The sequence below is a fragment of the Schistocerca americana genome, chromosome 9 (genome assembly GCF_021461395.2).
Source record: "Schistocerca americana isolate TAMUIC-IGC-003095 chromosome 9, iqSchAmer2.1, whole genome shotgun sequence".
Taxonomy (NCBI): domain Eukaryota; kingdom Metazoa; phylum Arthropoda; class Insecta; order Orthoptera; family Acrididae; genus Schistocerca; species Schistocerca americana.
The window spans coordinates 9,021,660-9,041,342 of NC_060127.1; the positions used below are offsets into that span (position 1 = coordinate 9,021,660).

General features: G+C 43.1%; 1 protein-coding gene across 1 annotated transcript in view; it reads left to right on the forward strand.

Annotated features, from left to right (window-relative positions):
* The window catches only part of LOC124551199 (ATP-binding cassette sub-family C member 4-like), a 197,947-nt gene extending 178,270 nt beyond the window's left edge, over positions 1 to 19,677 (forward strand). The window contains exons 15-16 of the mRNA XM_047126190.1: positions 18,506 to 18,797; positions 19,564 to 19,677. Of these exons, the coding sequence (XP_046982146.1) occupies positions 18,506 to 18,797; positions 19,564 to 19,677 (406 nt within the window). The remainder of the gene's footprint in view (positions 1 to 18,505; positions 18,798 to 19,563) is intronic.
* Positions 19,678 to 19,683: the final 6 nt, after the last annotated feature.

A 19,683-nucleotide genomic window follows, 5' to 3' on the forward strand; every position in this document is an offset into this window, starting at 1 on the left:
TGTCAGCCATGTCGTTACACTGCATCCCAACGTGGCCAGGTACCCAGCAAAAGATAACCTCCTTGCCACGGCGTTGGAGCCGCTGTATGCAGTCGTGGATCACTGAATCAGCGGGTCTACCGGATAGATTTGGTGAAGTGCTTGCAGCGCACTAAGAGAGTTGGAACAGACAAGAAAACTTGTGCGGTGATGTCTGTAAACAGTGAAGGAGAACATACCGCCAATCCACACTGTCTGATGAAAAAGGGAAGCACCCAGAAGACATTGTTGGATGTCAATTTAACTTTCTACATCTACATTTAAATATATATACCACAAGCCAACGAACAGTGTGTAGCGAAGGGTACAAGAGTGAGGGAAAGATGACTGTCTATATGCCTCTGTACGAGCCCTGATTTCTCGTATCTTATCTTCTTGGTCCTTGATTCCCACTTGAGTTCCCAAAGCAACTCTGTAGCATTTAATTTACATGTTGGTTGAACCTGCCTGTAACAAATCTAGCAGCCTGCTTCTAAACTGCTTCAATGCCTTCCTTCAATCTAACCTGATAGATATTCCAAACACTTGAGCAATACTCAAGAATACATCGCATCAGCATCCTATACATGGTCTCCTTTACATGGAAGCACACTTTCCTAAATTTCTCCCAATAAAGCAAAGTCAACCATTTGCCTTCCCTACCAAAGTTCTAACATGCTCATTCCATTTCACACCACTTTGCGATGTTATGCCCACATATTTAAACAATTTGACTGTGTCAAGCAGGATGCTAATTTGTTTACATACTCACGATTGGCAGGTACATAACATCTATATCTACGTCTACATCTATACTCTGCAAACTACTGTGAGGTGCATGGCAGAGGATACATCCCATTGTATCAGCTATTAGGGTTTCTTTCTGTTCCATTCATGTATGGAGTGTGGGAAGAATGATAGACTGAATGCCTCTGTGTGTGCAGTAATTATACTGATCTTATCCTCACAGTCCCTATGTGAGTGATATGTAGGGTGTTGTTGTATTATCATAGAGTAATACACTTTCTTGGGATAGTTTACATCTATCTTCAAGAGTCTTCCAGAGTCTTCCAGTTCACTTCTTTCAGTATTTCTGTGATTCTCTCCCACAGATTAGACAAACCTGTGACTATTCATGCTGCCCTTCTCTGTATATGTTCAGTAACCCCTATTAGTCCTATCTGGTACGAGTTCCATTCACTTGAGCAACATTCCAGAACCAATCACATGAGTGATAAGTGATTCGTAAGCAATCTCCTTTGTACACTGATTGCACTTTCCCAGTATTCTACCAATAAACCATAGTTTACCACCTGCTCTGCCCACAACAACCTATGTGATCATTCCATTTGATATCCCTACAAAGTGTTATAGCCAGCTATTTGTACGAGTTGGCCAATGCCGAGTTGCAATTCTCTGTGACATGTAGAACAGCCACCAAAGTGTATTAGAGTTGTTTGTATTTAGTGTTGTTACCACGGCTGATGGGGTAGATAAAGAGGTGCAAACAGCTGCTTTGAAGGGTACACACATACTGCAAACTCCTGGGAAATGGTGCAATCAGCACTTGACAGAGTTTTAAAAGGGCTTCACTGTGACTCTCCATTTGGCCGGATTGTCGAATCGTGTTAATATCCATATTTGTGGGGCAATCGGATGTGACAGAGGCTCAGTGTTAGACTGCACAGGAATGTGAGGGCAGGCAAACGTGTCGTCAAGTTTCTGTTTGACTACATCTGACCACCTCGAGGGAGGTTGACTGTATTATCCACCTAGCACATCCCACCCACATGTCTGCACCTGCCTTCCAGGAACAAGTGAGAGACTATATGCAACATTCTGCACCATCGTTTGAAGACTAGAAGCAAGCGGACTAGGAAATCACTGTTGCACGAGTGTGTTGCCATTACCTGAGCAACACAAACAGCTGGTGTCATAAAGGACAAGCACAGACTGGTAGTGAATTGTGTAAGCTTGTGTTCTGTACTACTTGGATGACCTTCACTGAGGAGCATGCCAGCTATTTGGGGAGAGGTCTCATCCTTCCAATGTTTCAAAGACACACAGCGGTGTTGTTCCTGTATTCACGGTGTGGTGAGCGATCAGGTATGACTTCAGGTCAAAGCTGGTAGTGATTGAGGGAATTATAACGGCACAATGGTGCATCACAGATGTCCCTCATATGCTATGTGATCAAAAGTATCCGGACACATGGCTGAAAATTACTTACAAGTTCGTGGCGCCCTCCATCGGTAACTCTGGAATTCAATATGGTGCTGGCCCACCCTTAGCCTTGATGACTGCTTCCAATCTCACAGACATGCATTCAGTCAGGTGCTGGAAGGTTTCTTGGGGAATGACAGCCCATTCTTCACAGAGTGCTGCACTGAGGATAGACATCGATGTCAGTCGGCAAGGCCCGCCACAAAGTTGGCGTTCCAAAAGATCCCAAAAGTGTTCTGTAGGATTCAGGTCAGGACTCTGTGCAGGCCAGTGCATTACAGGGATGTTATTGTCCTGTAACCACTCCGCCATTGGCTGTGCATTATGAAGATCGTGTTAAAAGATGCAATTGCCATTCCTGAATTGCTCCTCAACAGTGGGAAACTAGAAGGTGCTTAAAATGTCAATGCGGGCCTGTGCTGTGACAGTGCCACACAAAACAACAAAGGGTGAGAGCCCCCTCCATGACAAACATAACCACACCACTGCCTCCAAATTTTACTGTTGGCACTTCCCACTGGAAGATGACGTTCACCAGGCATTTGCCAGATCCACATCCTGCTATCAGATCGCCACATTGTGTACCATGATTTGTCACTCCACACAACGTTTTTCCACTGTTCAATCATCCAATGTTTATGCTCCTTACACCGAGCGAGGCATCGTTTGGCATTTACCGGCGTGATGTGGGGCCTATGAGCAGCCGCTCGACCGTGAAATACAAGTTTTCTCCCCTCCTGCCTAACTGTCATAGTACTTGCAGTGGATCCTGATGCAGTTTGGAATTCCTCTGTAATGGTCTGGATAGATGTCTGCTTATTACACATTATGACCCTCTTCAACTGTCGGCGGTCTCTGCCAGTCAACAGACGAGGTCGGCCTGTACACTTTTATGCTGTATGTGTCCCTTCACATTTCCACTTCACTATCACATCAGAAACAGTGAACCTAGAGATGTTTAGAAGTGTAGAAATATTGCGTACAGACGTATGACACGTATGACACAAGTGACACCCAATCACCTGACCACTGCCCGCCCCGGTAGCTGAGTGGTCAGCGTGACAGACTGTCAATCCTAAGGGCCCGGGTTCGATTCCCGGCTGGGTCGGAGATTTTCTCCGCTCAGGGACTGGGTGTTGTGTTGTCCTAATCATCAACATTTCATCCCCATCGACGCGCAGGTCGCCCAAGTGGCGTCAAATCGAAAGACCTGCACCAGGCGAACGGTCTACCCGACGGGAGGCCCTAGCCACACGACATTTCCATTATACCTGACCACTTTCGAAGTCTGTGAGTTCTGCAGAGTGCCCCATTCTGCTCTCTGACGATGTCTAATGACTACTGGGGTCGCTGATATGGAGTACCTGGCAGCAGGTGGCAGCACAATGCGACTAATATGAAAAGTGTATGTTTTGGGGGGTGTCAGGATACTTTTGATCTCATAGTGTATTCATGTATTACCTCTCATGTGACAATACTGTGGTGCCATTTTTCAATGGACACTGCTTTTCTACACAAGTCATGTGTCTCTACGAACTGTCTTCATGATGTTGAGGTACTTCTGTAGGCAACCAGGTCCCAGACCAGTCCCCGCTAGCATATGTACGGAACCAGCCCGGACGTCATTACATGCCAGTGGACGTATCTGGGGCATCGAGTGCCTGTTACGGCAGCTGTGGGCCAGCTTGCCTCAGGAGAGAACGCAACAGCTTTATGACACCCTTCCCAACTGAACCGGTGTGTGCATCCCGGCCACACGGGCTGCAGCGGCTTAACGATAAGTCAGTTTACATTGCCAAGCTCTTTATCAATTTAACTCAAAATTGTAATCATTGAAACCATGTCATATATCACGTCAAGCTATGAAGTTACATTTTGTCTTCTCCTCCCCTTCCTGTTGCTTTATACTGCACAAGCCATTTGATGGTGTGTCGTGGAAGACACTTAAGGCACCACTAACTGATCCCCCTGCCCCATTTCATTCACCAACGACATGTGAGAAGAGTGGTTGTCAGTAAACTTCCATATTATCTCTTATTTATTGAATTTTCTCATTGTTGCACAGTATGTATGTGGGAGGAAGTGTTATGTTGTCTGACTCTTCCACTGAACAAAATCTCTTGGAATTTCATCAGTAAACATCTCCACTATGCACAACACCTCTCTTGCAGCATCTGATACCGGCATTTTTTTAGACTCTCTGTAATGCTCTTGCACTGACTAAATGATTACGTGACAAACTGCACTGCTTTTCATTGAATCTTTTCTGTCTGTTCCATTAATTCAATATTGGTCAGCAATACTTAGGAATCAATTTAACAAGCGTTTTATAAGTCACTTCTTTCATGGATCATTTCATTAAGATTCTCCCACTGCGCCTCAGCTTGGGGTCTACTTTTCCTACAGTTTGTTTTATGAGGTCATGCCCATTGATGTTGCTCTAGATGCTTAATCCTAGTAGCTATTTTACAGTACATATAGTTTCCAGCAATTTGTCACGAATAGTGTAACGGTAAAATAATGGATTTTTTTGTCTATTTGTGTGCAATACACTATATTTATTTACATCCGTGGATAACAGACAGTCCCTGTACTGTTCATCAATCCTATGCAGGTCTTCTGGCACTGCTACCTTCCTGTAGATGACGTCACCATCTGCAGACAGCCATATGGAGGGAAGTTTCAGCCTTATGGAGCGTCTGACATTTTCTACTAGATGATTAATTTACATTGTAAAGTGTAACAGTCTTATCACACTTCCTCTGGTACATGTGAAATTACATTTACATCTGTCAATTTCATTATGTTAAGAGCAACATGTTGAGTTCTGTCTGCAAGGAAGTCTTGAAACCTGTCACAAATCTGGTCCAATACTCAGCAAGCTCATTTTTTCACTAAACAGCATTTAACTGTGTTAAATGCCTCCCTGAAGTCAGGAAAGATGGCATCAATCTGACCACTGATGTCTACAGTGCTGTAAATCTCATGGAGGAACAGAACGTGGGACGAAGCAAGCTGGGATAATTTTACTTCCCCTCTTGTTTTGCCATCTGCCTTCTTAAAATTTGTTTTTTCATTTTTAACTAATTACCATTATCATACGTAAATATAATCTGCATTTTCATGAAAGAGAAAGATTGGCCCTCAGTTTTAAATAATATAACACCAGATCTATTTTTGTGCTTAGTTTTATGTATATAATTGATTTTCTAATTTATTTTGACTATTCCTAGTTAGTATCTTATGTTATCGGGTGAAATCAGTAATTGTTTTGTAACTTAAATTCTATTGTTGACATATAAAGAAATATAAATTCTGTAATAATTGTGCACATTTGGAAGACAAAATACTAGTAATCTTAAAGTATCTATTCATCTCTAATCAAAAACATGTTAGCAAAACCAGCCCTGAATTAATTCCAAAGTAATTAACAGTTTTGTCAAAAGTATTGTTTATGTAACCATATATGTTAATTTCATCATTTAAACAAATAATTCGGTTTAACCCTAGTAGTAGAAGAAACTGTTAAAAAGATGCAATTTTTCAATGTATTCAGTTACTTTAATGAGTTAAGTTTTAATTGTAATTTCTGTAAATTAAACTTTGAACGATGTGTAGTTTCAGCACCTATTATTGTGATGATGTATAAGGGCCCAATTTTTGGTCATGAGACAGTCAGTCCACGGCTGAGTTTCAGATGAAGAACCTGTGTTGGTTACAATAACAACAATGCCTTAACTTAACTGGGGCTTAAGTGTTAAACAATTAGGCCATGTGTAAAAACAATCACACTGTTTTCTCAATACGTTAGACACTGGACTCGCATTCGGGAGGACGACGGTTCAATCCCGCGTCCGGCCATCCTGATTTAGGTTTTCCGTGATTTCCCTAAATCACTCCAGGCAAATGCCGGGATGGTTCCTGTGAAAGGGCACGGCCAGCTTCCTTCCCTAATCCGATGAGACCGATGACCACGCTGCCTGGTCTCCTTCCCCAAACCAACCAACCAACCAACCAATCTTCTCAATACGTACCTTTCTATTCTTCGAGAACTGTGAACCGTGTGGTTAGGCTTTTACTGCTCATATATGTTCAACAGTACTATTGTAGCAGTATGTGGGTTTGGCTGGAAACTAGTAATGAGGCTCATCGGAGGTTAAACAACAGTGCACTGGCCATATAAATGCGTATTATTGGGGGGGGGGGGGGGGGGGGTTGTGAACAGCAAAGTAAAAGACTGTGAAACGTAACTGTGCACCTGTCAGCTACATTATTTACCGTACTCAGTGTCCAAATTACAAACCCCATTTTTCAGCCAGTGTAGCAATGCAGCATGCTGACACAACAAACAAAGAAATAAAGCAGGTGGAACCGCTACAAGTGAGCTGAGTTTCACAAGATCCCTGTTTTGTGGAATCCGTGTTGATTCTCTTAGAGGACATTATCATTCTCCAAAAACATCATAATACATAAGCATAAAACTTGTTGCACAGGTCCACAACAGATTGACATCAGCTATACAGTGTTGTATTTCTGTGCATCTGTCCTACAACCTTTCTCAAAAACTGGAGTAACCTGCGTTTCCCTTTGTTGCTCCAGTGACCTATCATGAACTGCTGCTAGAAAGGGAGAAAAATCTCTCACATAATCTCTGTAGGTATCTCAGTTGGTCCTCATGCCTATCCACTACTAAGCAACTGTAGTTACTTTTCTGTTGCATGATCATTTATCTTAATTTCAGCCATTTTGGCATTCATATAATGATTGAAAGAATGGATGGTATAAAGATCTTCCACAGTGAATCACTTCTGGGGAACCCAGTTCAGTATTTCAGCCTCCACTCTGTCATCTTCCATTTCTGTGCCAGTGTGGTCACTGAGCGACTGAAGAGATGATTTTGATCCACTTACTGATTTTACATCAGACCAAAACTTTCTAAGACTTGTAGTCAGATTAGTTCACAAAAATATACTTTCATAGTCAATTGAACACTTCTCTCGTTGCTCTCCTTTTGCTCATTTTCACTTCATTCAGCTTTTGTTCTCTTAAATCTGAGATGCAGCTCCCCATCCCTTAAGACCTTGCTCAGAACATACTTGTCTAAGGCATATTGAACAATGCTTTTGAATTTTTTCCATTTGTGCTGTACATCTTCATCCTCTGAGACTACTTGTATCCCATCACTCTTGCTAAGCAAAAATATTTTCTTACCTTTCTTAACACTCCTTGTAATGCCCCTAGTCATGGTAGCTTTCACAGCCTTATGATCACTGATACCCTTCTCTGCATTAACTGATTTGAAAAGTTCTGTTCTCTTTATTGTTAAGAGATCTAAGGTGTTACACTCACTAGCTGGTTTTGTAACTATCTGCCCAAAGTAATTTTCAGAGAAGACATTCAGAATAAAGTCAAAGGAATCCCTGTCTTTAGTACCAGTTTTGATCACATGACTCTCCCATTCTCTAGCTGGCAAATTGAAGTCTCCTACTATTATAATAGCCTGATCATGAGACTAACTCATGAAATTCCCCAAGTTCTCTCTGAAGTACTTTGGCACTACAGCTCCTGATGTAGGCGGTCTATAAAAGCATCCAATTAGTGTGATAGACCCACCCAGATTATTTCACATTTAGAATCCATGGAACCTCAGTAGATATTATCGCGGTGGTGATTCTTCAGGAAAACCTGGAATTTTCAGAGAACTACATTTTACATTTAAAAAATCAGGGAAATCTGAGGGAATTCAGAAAATCTCAGGGAATTCTGTGTTGTTAACCTAGCATTGAGACTGAATTTTAATTAGTTTTATAAATCACAAATATCTCAAAAGTGTATTAATTATAAGCATTATACCATATAAGTTATCGATGTTTAAGAACTGCTGTTAATTAACTGCTTATGGCCAGTATATAGCTCAGCGGAGAGGAAAGAAAAGCCTTTACTGTGGTATGCTGCTCCCCGCTCCCCCTCCCTCCCCGCCCCCCTGCTCCACTCACCATTAATTTATGGGGAGCTTCTTGACACACATGTCTCCTCACATCTTGAATTCTCAGGGATTTAGTAGCCACCGTTATTATTTATGACTAAAATCTCTGTTATTGTATCTGTTGTATTTATCAAACTTATGGAATAACTTATGGACCAACCCAATAACAGAGAAATTAAATATTGTTAGGATTTAATAATTAATTCATAGAGTAATGTAGAATGATGTAAGATGTAATAAGTTAGAGAAAAAGTTATTAAGCAGTTTCCACGAAAGACGATGATTTTCATAATTTTTAACGGTGACAGGAAAAAGAGATAAAAGACTGAAAGCTGGAAAATATACGAATTTCAACGTAAAACTAAGATGTAGACGATGTGGTAAAATTTTCTTTAATGCTTTTCGCTATTTTTAAATGAGTCTAAATTTTGACCAAAAAACCGATAAAAGTTAAGATATAAGGAAGAATGGAGAAATTACTGAACAATATTTGATTAGAATGGTTGATGATGATTTACCAAATTAAAGTGCTGTTACTGGGCTTTACAAAAATACATCAGGAGTACAGCAGACATTCCAGAGACTAGGGCCCACTCAAGATTTCATGGAGGAAAAAATCATGTAGTAGTAGTAGTAGTAGTAGTTGTTGTTGTTGTTGTTGTGGTCTTCAGTCCTGAGACTGGTTTGATGCAGCTCTCCATGCTACTCTATCCTGTGCAATCTTCATCTCCCAGTACCTACTGGAACTTACATCCTTGTGAATCTGTTTAGTGTGTTGATCTCTTGTCCTACCAACCGTTCCCTTCTTCTAGTCAAGTTGTGCCACAACGTTCTCTTCTCTCCAATTCTATTCAATACCTCCTCATTAGTTATGTGATTTACCCATCTAATCTTCAGCATTCTTCTGTAGCACCACATTTCGAAAGCCCCTATTCTTTTCTTGTCTAAACTATTTATAGTCCATGTTTCACTTCCATACATGGCTACGCTCCATACAAATAGTTTCAGAAACGACTTCCTGACACGTAAGTCTATACTCGATGTTAACAAATTTCTCTTCTTCAGAGACGCTTTCCTTGCCATTGCCAGTCTACATTTTACACCCGCTCTACTTCGACCATCATCAGTTATTTTACTCCCCAAATAGCAAAACTCATTTACTACTTCAAGTGCCTCATTTCCTAATCTAATTCCCTCAGCATCACCCGACTTAATTCGACTACATTCCATTATCCTCGTTTTGCTTTTGTTGATGTTCATCTTGTATCCTCCTTTCAAGATACTGTCCATTCCATTCAGCTGCTCTTCCAGGTCCTTTGCTGTCTCTAACAGAATTACAATGTCATCGGCGAACCTCAAAGTTTTTATTTCTTCTCCATGGATTTTAATTCCTACTTCGAATTTTTCTTTTGTTTCCTTTACTGCTTGCTCAATATACAGATTGAATAACATCGGGGAGAGGCTACAACCCTGTCTCACTCCCTTTCCAACCGCTGCTTCCCTTTCATGACCCTCGACTCTTATAACTGCCATCTGGTTTCTGTACAAATTGTAAATAGCCTTTCGCTCCCTGTATTTTAACCCTGCCACCTTCAGAATTTGAAAAAGAGTATTCCAGTCAACATTGTCAAAAGCTTTCTCCAAGTCTACAAATGCTAGAAACGTAGGTTTGCCTTTCCTTAATCTATTTTCTAAGAAAAGTCGTAGAGTCAGTATTGCCTCACGTGTTCCAACATTTCTACGGAATCCAAACTGATCTTCCCCGAGGTCGGCTTCTAGCAGTTTTTCCATTCGTCTGTAAAGAATTCGTGTTAGTATTTTGCAGCCGTGGCTTATTAAACTGATAGTTCGGTAATTTTCACATCTGTTAACACCTGCTTTCTTTGGGATTGGAATTATTATATTCTTCTTGAAGTCTGAGGGTATTTCGCCTGTCTCATACATCTTGCTCACTAGATGGTAGAGTTTTGTTAGGCTTGGCTCTCCCAAGGTTGTCAGTAGTTCCAATGGAATACTGTCTACTCCCGGAACCTTGTTTCGACTCAGGTCTTTCAGTGCTCTGTCAAACTCTTCACGCAGTATCGTATCTCTTATTTCATCTTCATCTACATTCTCTTCCATTTCTATAATATTGCCCTCAAGAACTTCGCCTTTGTATAGACCCTCTATATACTCCTTCCACCTTTCTGCTTTCCCTTCTTTGCTTAGAACTGGGTTTCCATCTGAGCTCTTGATATTCATGCAAGAGGTTCTCCATTCTCCAAAGGTCTAATTTTCCTGTAGGCAGTATCTATCTTACCCCTAGTGATATACGCCTCTACACCCTTACATTTGTCCTCTAGCCATCCCTGCTTAGCCATTTTGCACTTCCTGTCGATCTCATTTTCGAGACGTTTGTTGCCTGTTTCGTTTACTGCATTTTTATATTTTCTCCTTTCACCAATTAAATTCATTATCTCTTCTGTTACCCAAGGATTTCTGGTAGCCCTCGACGTTTAATTTCTTATGAAAAAAATCATAACAAATTAATAACACACGAAACTGAAATTAGGATATCTTCTTCTAATATATATCTGCAATAGAAAAATTGCAGAGGCTACACGATCGCAGTTAAGGAACTTATGAATGTGGCGGCAAGTAGAGAGGACGCTTTTTGAAGACTCAGAGAGACGGGCCAGCGCTTTGGAGGAGGCGGGTGTTCCGTCTGGCGGTCCGGCCCGGGCGTCAGCGTGGCTCTCGCATAAACAACCCCCAGGGAGACTCGCCGTCCATTCGCTCAGAGTTTTACGCCAACAGCGTGTGTCGCCGACAGTGTCGATCTCAGCGATGAAAATGCGCTGTGCAGTAATATGCAAATGAAAGCGCGATCCACCACATGGCTGTATACGGACACATTCGGTGATGTCGCGAAATTTTGACACCGTGAATGTTTACAGAACCAGTAAAAGTGAACTGGCGCATGACTTGCATTATTTGGAAAACTTCTTCCGTTTCGATATATACTGAAGCGCCAGAGATACTGGTATAGGCATGTGTATTCGAATACAGAGGCATGCCAACAGGCGGAATACGGCGCTGCGGTCGGCAACGCCTACACAGGGTGTTACAAAAACGTACGGCCAAACTTTCAGGAAACGTTCCTCACACACAAATAAAGAAAAGATGTTATGTGGACATGTGTCCGGAAACGCTTCATTTCCATGTTAGAGCTCATTTTAGTTTCGTCAGTATGTACTGTACTTCCTTGATTCACCGCCAGTTGGACCAATTGAAGGAAGGTAATGTTGACTTCGGTGCTTGTGTTGACATGTGACCCATTGCTCTACAGTACTAGCATCAAGCACATCAGTACGTAGCATCAACAAGTTAGTGTTCATTACGAACGTGGTTTTGCAGTCAGTGCAATGTTCACAAATGCAGTGTTGGCAGATGCCCATTTGATGTATGGATTAGCACGGGGCAATAGCCGCGGCGCGGTCCGTTTGTATAGAGACAGATTTCCAGAACGAAGGTGTCCCGACAGGAAGACATTCGAAGCAATTGATCGGCGTCTTAGGGAGCACGGAACAGCCTATGACTCGCGACTGGGGAAGACCTAGAACGACGAGGACACCTGCAATGGACGAGGCAATTCTTCGTGCAGTTGACGATAACCCTAACGTCAGCGTCAGAGAAGTTGCTGCTGTACAAGGTAACGTTGACCACGTCACTGTATGGAGAGTGCTACCGGAGAACCAGTTGTTTCCGTACCATGTACAGCGTGTGCAGGCACTATCAGCAGCTGATTGGCCTCCACGGGTACACTTCTGCGAACGGTTCATCCAATAAAGTGTCAATCCTCATTTCAGTGCAAATGTTCTCTTTACGGATGAGGCTTCATTCCAACGTGATCAAATTGTAAATTTTCACAATCAGCATGTGTGGGCTGACTAGAATCCGCACGCAATTGTGCAATCACGTCATCAACACAGATTTTCTGTGAACGTTTGGGTAGGCATTGTTGGTGATGTCTTGATTAGGCCCCATGTTCTTCCACTTACGCTCAATCGAGCACGTTATCGTGATTTCATACGGGATACTCTACCTGTGCTGCTAGAACATGTGCCTTTACAAGTACGACACAACATGTGGTTCATGCACGCTGGAGCTCCTGCACATTTCAGTCGAAGTGTTCGTACGCTTCTCAACAACAGATTCGGTGACCGATGGATTGGTAAAGGCGGGCCAATTCCATGGCCTCCACGCTCTCCTGACCTCAACCCTCTTGACTTTCATTCATGGGGACATTTCAAAGCTCTTGTCTACGCAACCCCGGTAGACTCTTCGTGCTCGTATTGTGGACGGCTGTGATACAATACGCTATTCTCCAGGGCTGCATCAGCGCATCAGGGATTCCATGCGACGGAGGGTGGATGCATGTATCCTCGCTAACGGAGGACATTTTGAACATTTCCTGTAACAAAATGTTTGAAGTCACGCTGGTACGTTCTGTTGCTGTGTGTTTCCATTCCATGATTAATGTGATTTGAAGAGAAGTAATAAAATGAGCTCTAACATGGAAAGTCAGCGTTCCCGGACACATGTCCACATAACATATTTTCTTTGTTTTTGTGTGAGGAATGTTTCCTGAAAGTTTGGCCGTACCTTTTTGTAACACCCTGTATACGACACCACATGTCTGGCGCAGTTGGTAGATCAGTTACTGCTTCTTCAATGCCAGGTTATCAAGATTTAAGAGAGTTTGAATGTGGCGTTATAGTCGGCCCATTAGCGATGGGACACAGCATCTCCGGGGTAGCGATGAAGTGGGGATATTCCTATACGATCATTTCAAGAGCGTACCGTGAATATCAGGAATATGGTAAAACATCAAATCTGCGACATACTTGCGCCCGGAAAAAGACCCTGCAAGAACGGAACCAACGACGACTGAAGAGGATCGTTCAACTTGACAGAAGTGCAATCCTTCCGCAGATTGCTGCAGATTTCAAGGTAGGATCGTCAACAAGTGTGTGTGTGTGGGAACCATTCAACGAAACATCATCGATACGGGCTTTCGGAGCCGAAGGCCCACTCGTGTACCCTTGATGACTGCACTACAGAAGGCTTTACACCTCGCCTGGGTCCGTCAACACCAACAATAGACTCTTGATGACTGACAGGTGACACGTACGTAAGCATCCTGTGGGATCACCTGCAGCCATTCGTGTACATTGTGCATTCCGACGGACTTGGGCAATTCCAGCAGGACAATGCGAGACCCCTCACGTCCAGAATTGCTACATAATGGCTCGAGAAACACTCTTCTGCGTTTAAATATTTTCACTGCCATCAAACTCCCCAGACATGAACATTATTGAACATATGTGGGATGCCTTGTAACGTGCTGTTCAGAAGAGATCTCCACCACCTCGCACTCCTACGGATTTATGGATAGTCCTGCAGGATTCATGGTATCAGCGCTACTTCAAACGTTAGTCGAGACCACGCCACGTCGTGTTGCGGCACTTCCGCGTGCTCGTGGGGGCCCTACACGATGTTAGACAGGTGTACCTGCTTCATTGGCTCTTCAGTGCAATATGGTTCGTACGCTGCCAGTCTTATTCAAAGTGCGAATGGTAAGTGGAATATAACTTTACCGCTTTTAGGTGAGCAGTAAAGTACTTTGAAATTTTGCTACTATTAGATCCAGAATCGTTATGAACACGAAATGGAATACTGAAGAGATTTTAGCTGTCAACTGTACAAAGAATTGGAATCAGTACCAACAATTAATGTCCATTATAAAAGATTTTTGTGTATATGAAATAACTGTCTATCAGCAAACGTATTTATGAAAACAGTTAACTTTTAAATAATCGCCGTGATTTACTTACTCGTTGTAAAAGTAAAGAGTATGTCCATTTTTCAGTGCAGGAGAATGGAAATTTGGACAAGGGAATGTAAATTACCAGTCTCTTGTTTCAGGCTATTTGTCGGTACTCAACAAAGTAATCTACAAGTCCTTGGACGGGGACACACTTCTGAAAAGCGATGCACAAACAAACGAAAAAAAAAAACTAATCTCCCACCCCACAGAAGGAACCAAAAAGAGTTGACGACAGCCGTAAATCGTCCCCCTAAAAAATCTCTGTCATTAAATGATTATCTAAATCACGAACTAACCCTAAAATAGGCATATGTGTAGTGGATTTCGTAACATTGTTGAGATTTCTGATTCTGTGCCTCAAGAGCCACCACTAACGATGGTTCTGCGATACCTACCACACGCATTTCTAGCCAGGGGGAACTTCGTGGACACATTATGTGCTCCCTAAGCGGGGTTTGCTGTGACCTTCAACAGAATAAAATCAACCTTACGTAGATGATACATTGCTTTTTGTAGTGCCACGTTGTGTGGCACCACATTCTGCAGTTTTCCTTAATTTATGAGCATGAGTGTACTTCCATGTTCCATGCTTGGAAACTGATCAATGTATTCTTCTGGGAAATGAACTTTCCGTTCGATAACATTATGATATTAACGTTCCATGCTATGATGTCATCAGCAACTATGGATCGGGTTCAGATACAGAATTACACTCCATGCAGCTGAATATTAGCCCCATACAAACCACAGAAGCAGAGGTACAAAGACGAGGCAGCCACCAGAAATAGTGGAACAGGAAACTGGAAAATTCACGGGGCATCCATTACTGGACGGCTTCCGCTGTCACGGTCAGCGCGAGGTCGATGACACATCGCTGGTGTTCATCAGAGTCAAGCAGTGTGGATTACCAGTTCAGCGCCTTCTACTTCTCTCGCGTAAACTGTACGATTCTTTTAATCTAAATTTTATTTTGTTTACATATTCCACCATGTTATAAGACTTTACACGGTAATTAAGTCCACAGAAGATTAGACTTTTCCGAATGTACTTCTCACCAAAAAGCGATTCTGGCAGCTGGAGTCAAAGGTTTTTGTTCATCATACCTTGCGGAGATATTCTTTCATCCCCTGACACGCATTTCTTTTATCTAATTGAGAAGTGAAATACCAGTTTTCATAGATGTAGCTGTAAGAATGCTTTAGTAGTTCTTTAAAAATTACTTATTTTCTAATAAACTTTCACCTAGTATTTTACCCCCTAAGTGGCGGGATATCCAAAAATGCTGAAACGCGTATTTTTGAATACCACTTTTCGTAGTTATACTTTCAAAGATGCTTTAGTAGCAACATATTTTTCAAAAGCCTTTCATCCTGTATCGCATCCGTTAAGGAGTTTGAACAACATCTTGTTAAACGATGGCTACAGTGTAAGATCCACACCACCGTCTCCAAATTTCGAGTTTCACCCGTTCAGGAGTAATTTTCAACAATCTCTTCTTAAGGGAGGACGTTGATGAAAACACACACTATTTCAAAAATGCAGCAAATCCACAGTTTTGGAGATATGCCAATGAAATGTTATACCACTCTTTCGTGAAAGTAACAAATTTATATATAAAACCCTTTTATTATATATATTCAACTTTTTTTGAATGAAATTTGAAGTTTTATTTTCAAAAAATTATGTATGTTACTTTTTCTAAGAAACTATTCAAGAGATTTCCACAAAAATTTCACTGTTTCATCTCTTTATATGCTGTAAGCTTCTCTCATGAGGTTTTTGGAATGCGTCAAATAGGAGAATTTTCATATTTTTTAAATTATAATTCCACAAGTACAATATTAAATTCATGCAAAATTCCAAGCACTTTGCCCCATATCTCAGCTTGCAATCAGAATTTCAAAATTTTTTCTTGACACAACGTTTATTAGGTTTACAGAAATATGTGTATAAAATTTCATAATTCTAGCATTCATAGAATCTGAGGAAAAGGTGCATAAACTTTAAAAAACAAACTTTTCAGGAAACGCAATTTAAAGTTCAACCTAACATTTTTCCTTATGTCACTTCTTCAGAAGGCACCACATTTGTACTCTGGGTCGTCTTTCCCTTCAAGGCTTCTCTTCTGGTTTCTTGTTGTCTGTCTTCTTTCCTTTACCAGGTCTTCAACTGACTTTTCAGCTGCAGAGACGCGCTGTAAATCTATCGCTGTAAATCTATTTTTATCAGGATGTCTTGAGTGAAATTTCCTACCTTGCAGTCCATTCATTCTAATACCTTCATCCTCCCGACGTTACCATAATTAAATACTATAACTGCATCATAAGTTGCTATACTGACAACTGTAGCAGACGCAAATGTGTTTTGTGTTTTTAGGGCATCGTTTCCAATTGAGTGAATTTAGAGCTTCATTTAGATTTTGGGTTTTGCCATGAACACACTCTTTGAGAAGTGCAGGATCGGCCAAAGATGCTCTCTAAAACCAAAGAGTATGTATCACGGCCTTCTAGATGTGTCCTGCACACGTTTGGTTCAAAGTAATACAAAGAATCGTTGTTCACTGAACTGGTATTGCAGTGCTGCCTCAAAACGTGGACGTGGCAGGAAGGCCGCGTCACACTTTTAATTAATTTTCAGGCACTTCTGATGCGATTTCAACATTGAAACTTTGGGAACTTATTGTCCATGAGTTGTAGTAACAAATAAAAATAAATCAAAAATTGACAATTTTGGTAAATTTTATCAACGTCCCCCTTAAACTATCGCTACAGTATAAGACACACACAGCGTGCGCCAATTTCGAATTTTTATCCTTGGCGATTTCGGCTGGGCACTGCCTTTTATTTATATACACTGAGGTGACGAAAGTGATGAGGTACCTCCTGATGTCCTGTTAGAATTCGCTTTGCCCAGCGTAGTGCAGCAAGTGGACTCGACAAGTCGTTGCAAGCGCCCTTCAGAAGTACTGAGCCACGCTGCCTCTATAGCCGTCCATATTTTGGAAAGTGTCAGCGTTGCAGGAACTGACCTCTCTATTATGTCCCATGAATCTTCGATGGGATTCACGTCGGGAGATCTGGGTGGCCAAATCATTCACTCGAACTGTCCAGATTGTTCTTCAAAGCAATTGCGAACAATTCCGGTCCTGTGACAAGGCGCATTGTCATCCACAAAAATTTCACTGTTGTACAGGAATGGTCTCCAAGTAGCCGAACGTAACTATTTCCAGTCAATAACCAAGTTCATTTGGACCAGAGGACGTTGTCCATTTCATGTAAACATAGCCCACACCATTACGGAGCATCCACTGGCTTGGACAGTGCCTTGCTGACCACTTGGGTCCATGGATTCGTGAGGACTCCGCCACAGACGAAACCTACCATCTGGTGTTACCAATTAAAGTTGGAACTCGTCTGACCAGGCCACCGTTTTCCAGTCGTCTAGGGTCGAACCGCTATGGTGACGAGCCCAGGAGAGGCGCTGCAAGCAACGTTGTGCCTGTCAGCAGAGGCTCTCGCGTCAGTCGTCTGCTGCCACAGGCCACTAATGCCAAATTTCGCCACATCGCCCTACCTCCGCCGTATGTCCCACACTGGTTTCTGCGGTTATTTCACGCAGTGTTGCTTGTCTGTTAGCACTAACTCTACCCAAACGCCGCTGCTCTGGGTTGTTAAGTGCAGGCCGTCGATCTCTGCGTTGTCCGTGGTTAGACGTAATGCCTGAAACTTGGTATTCTCGCCACACTTTTGAACTGTGGGTCTCAGAATATTGAATTCCTTAACGATTTCCGAAGCAGACCATCGTCGTGGGGCCATAATCCAGTTGCAAACCTTTTCACATGAATCACGTGAGTAGATATGATGGCTCCATCAAAACACTGCCATTTTACACCTTGTGCACGTGATACTAGCGCCGTCTGTATATGTTAATATCGCTGTACCACCACTTTAGTCAGCTCAGAATATAGATTTCGTCAGCCATGGTGCTGCCACCTGCAGACCATTGTCGCAAGTATTGGTGAAAGACTTGAGCAGCGGTTGGTGGTAAAACTCAAGTTATTAAAAATAATACTTTAAACTCTCACTGCATTCACGGACTGTCATCTCTTCATCGTCTGGCATAATATCACGGATTTTCCGATAAATCTGTGATGTATGGCAACTGTACATATATGGAAAATCAGCTAGTAACCTTAAAAGGGGGCTTCTATGCTTACAGGATTGTAATGATTGTATCCTTTACAAGGAGGACTGATTGTGCCTACTGTTACTGTAAAATGGCTGAACACAAACACAGAGCATGAAACAATATTGGTCCCACGGTGGAACCCTGTGGAACGCTCGTTGTGGTAATTGTTTTCCACGTGTACAGCTGATGCAGGGGATACAGAGACGGTGCACTGTGCGCAGGTCTGACCTGGAGGCCGGCGGGCGGCCGCGGCCCCCCCAGTGGCTGCTGCTGGGGGTGCAGGGCGGGCTGTCGCTGGCCAACGTGTTCCTGCTGGGCGCGCGCGCCGCGCTGTTGGTACGCCTGGCGCTGCGGACGGCGCGCGCGCTGCACGACGGCGCGGCCGGCGCCCTGCTGGCGGCGCCCCTGCCCTTCTACCAGCGCTGCCCGGCCGCCGCCCTCGCCGCCCACTGCAGCGAGCACGTCGCCACCGTGGACCGCGCTCTGCCGCCCAGCCTCGTGTTCGCCACACAGGTGCGTCTCTCTCTCTCTCTCTCTCTCTCTCTCCGTCCGTCCGGTTAGTCTCTCCCGTGACACCTCTAGACAGTCCCGAGTGCTGCAGTGTATAGGGGTCCACGAAATCTCATCCAAAAGGAAGTGGAGCAAAGCAGCCGTCAGGGTACGGCTAGATACGGTACTGTGCACCCAAAATACACTGAACAGTCAAAGAAACTGGTATGCCTGCCTAATATTGTGTAGGGCCCCCATGAGCATGCAGATGTGCCACAACACGTTGTGGCATGGACTCGACTAATGTCTGTAGTAGTGCTGGAAGGAACTGACACCATGAATCCTCCAAGGCTGTACATAAATCCATAAGAGTACAAGGGGGGCAGGTGTGGAGATCTCTTCTGAACAGCACGTTGCAAGGCATCCCAGATATGCTCAATAATGTTCATGCAGTTTTGTGGCTAGTGAAAGTGTTTAAACTCAGAAGAGTGTTCCTCGAGACACTCTGTAACAATTGTGGACGTGTGGGGTGTCTCATTGACCTGCTGGAATTGGCCAAGTCTGTCGGAATGCACGATGGACATGAATGGATGCAGGTGATCAGACAGGATGCTTACAAACGTCTCACCTGTCAAGAGTTGTATCTAGATGTATGAGGCGTTGCATATCACTCCAACTGCACACGCCCCACACTGTCACAGAGCCTCCGCCAGCAGAGGAAGAACAGTACTGGCCCCAGGATGGAACCCTGTGGAACGCTCATTGTGGTAATTATTTTCCGCATGTGAAGCTAATGCAGAGGATTTGGACACGGTGGACTGTGTGCGGGTCTGACCTGGAGACCGCCGGCCCACTGCGGACCTCCCAGTGGCTGCTGCTGGGGCCAAGGTCCATGGATTCATGAGCTTGT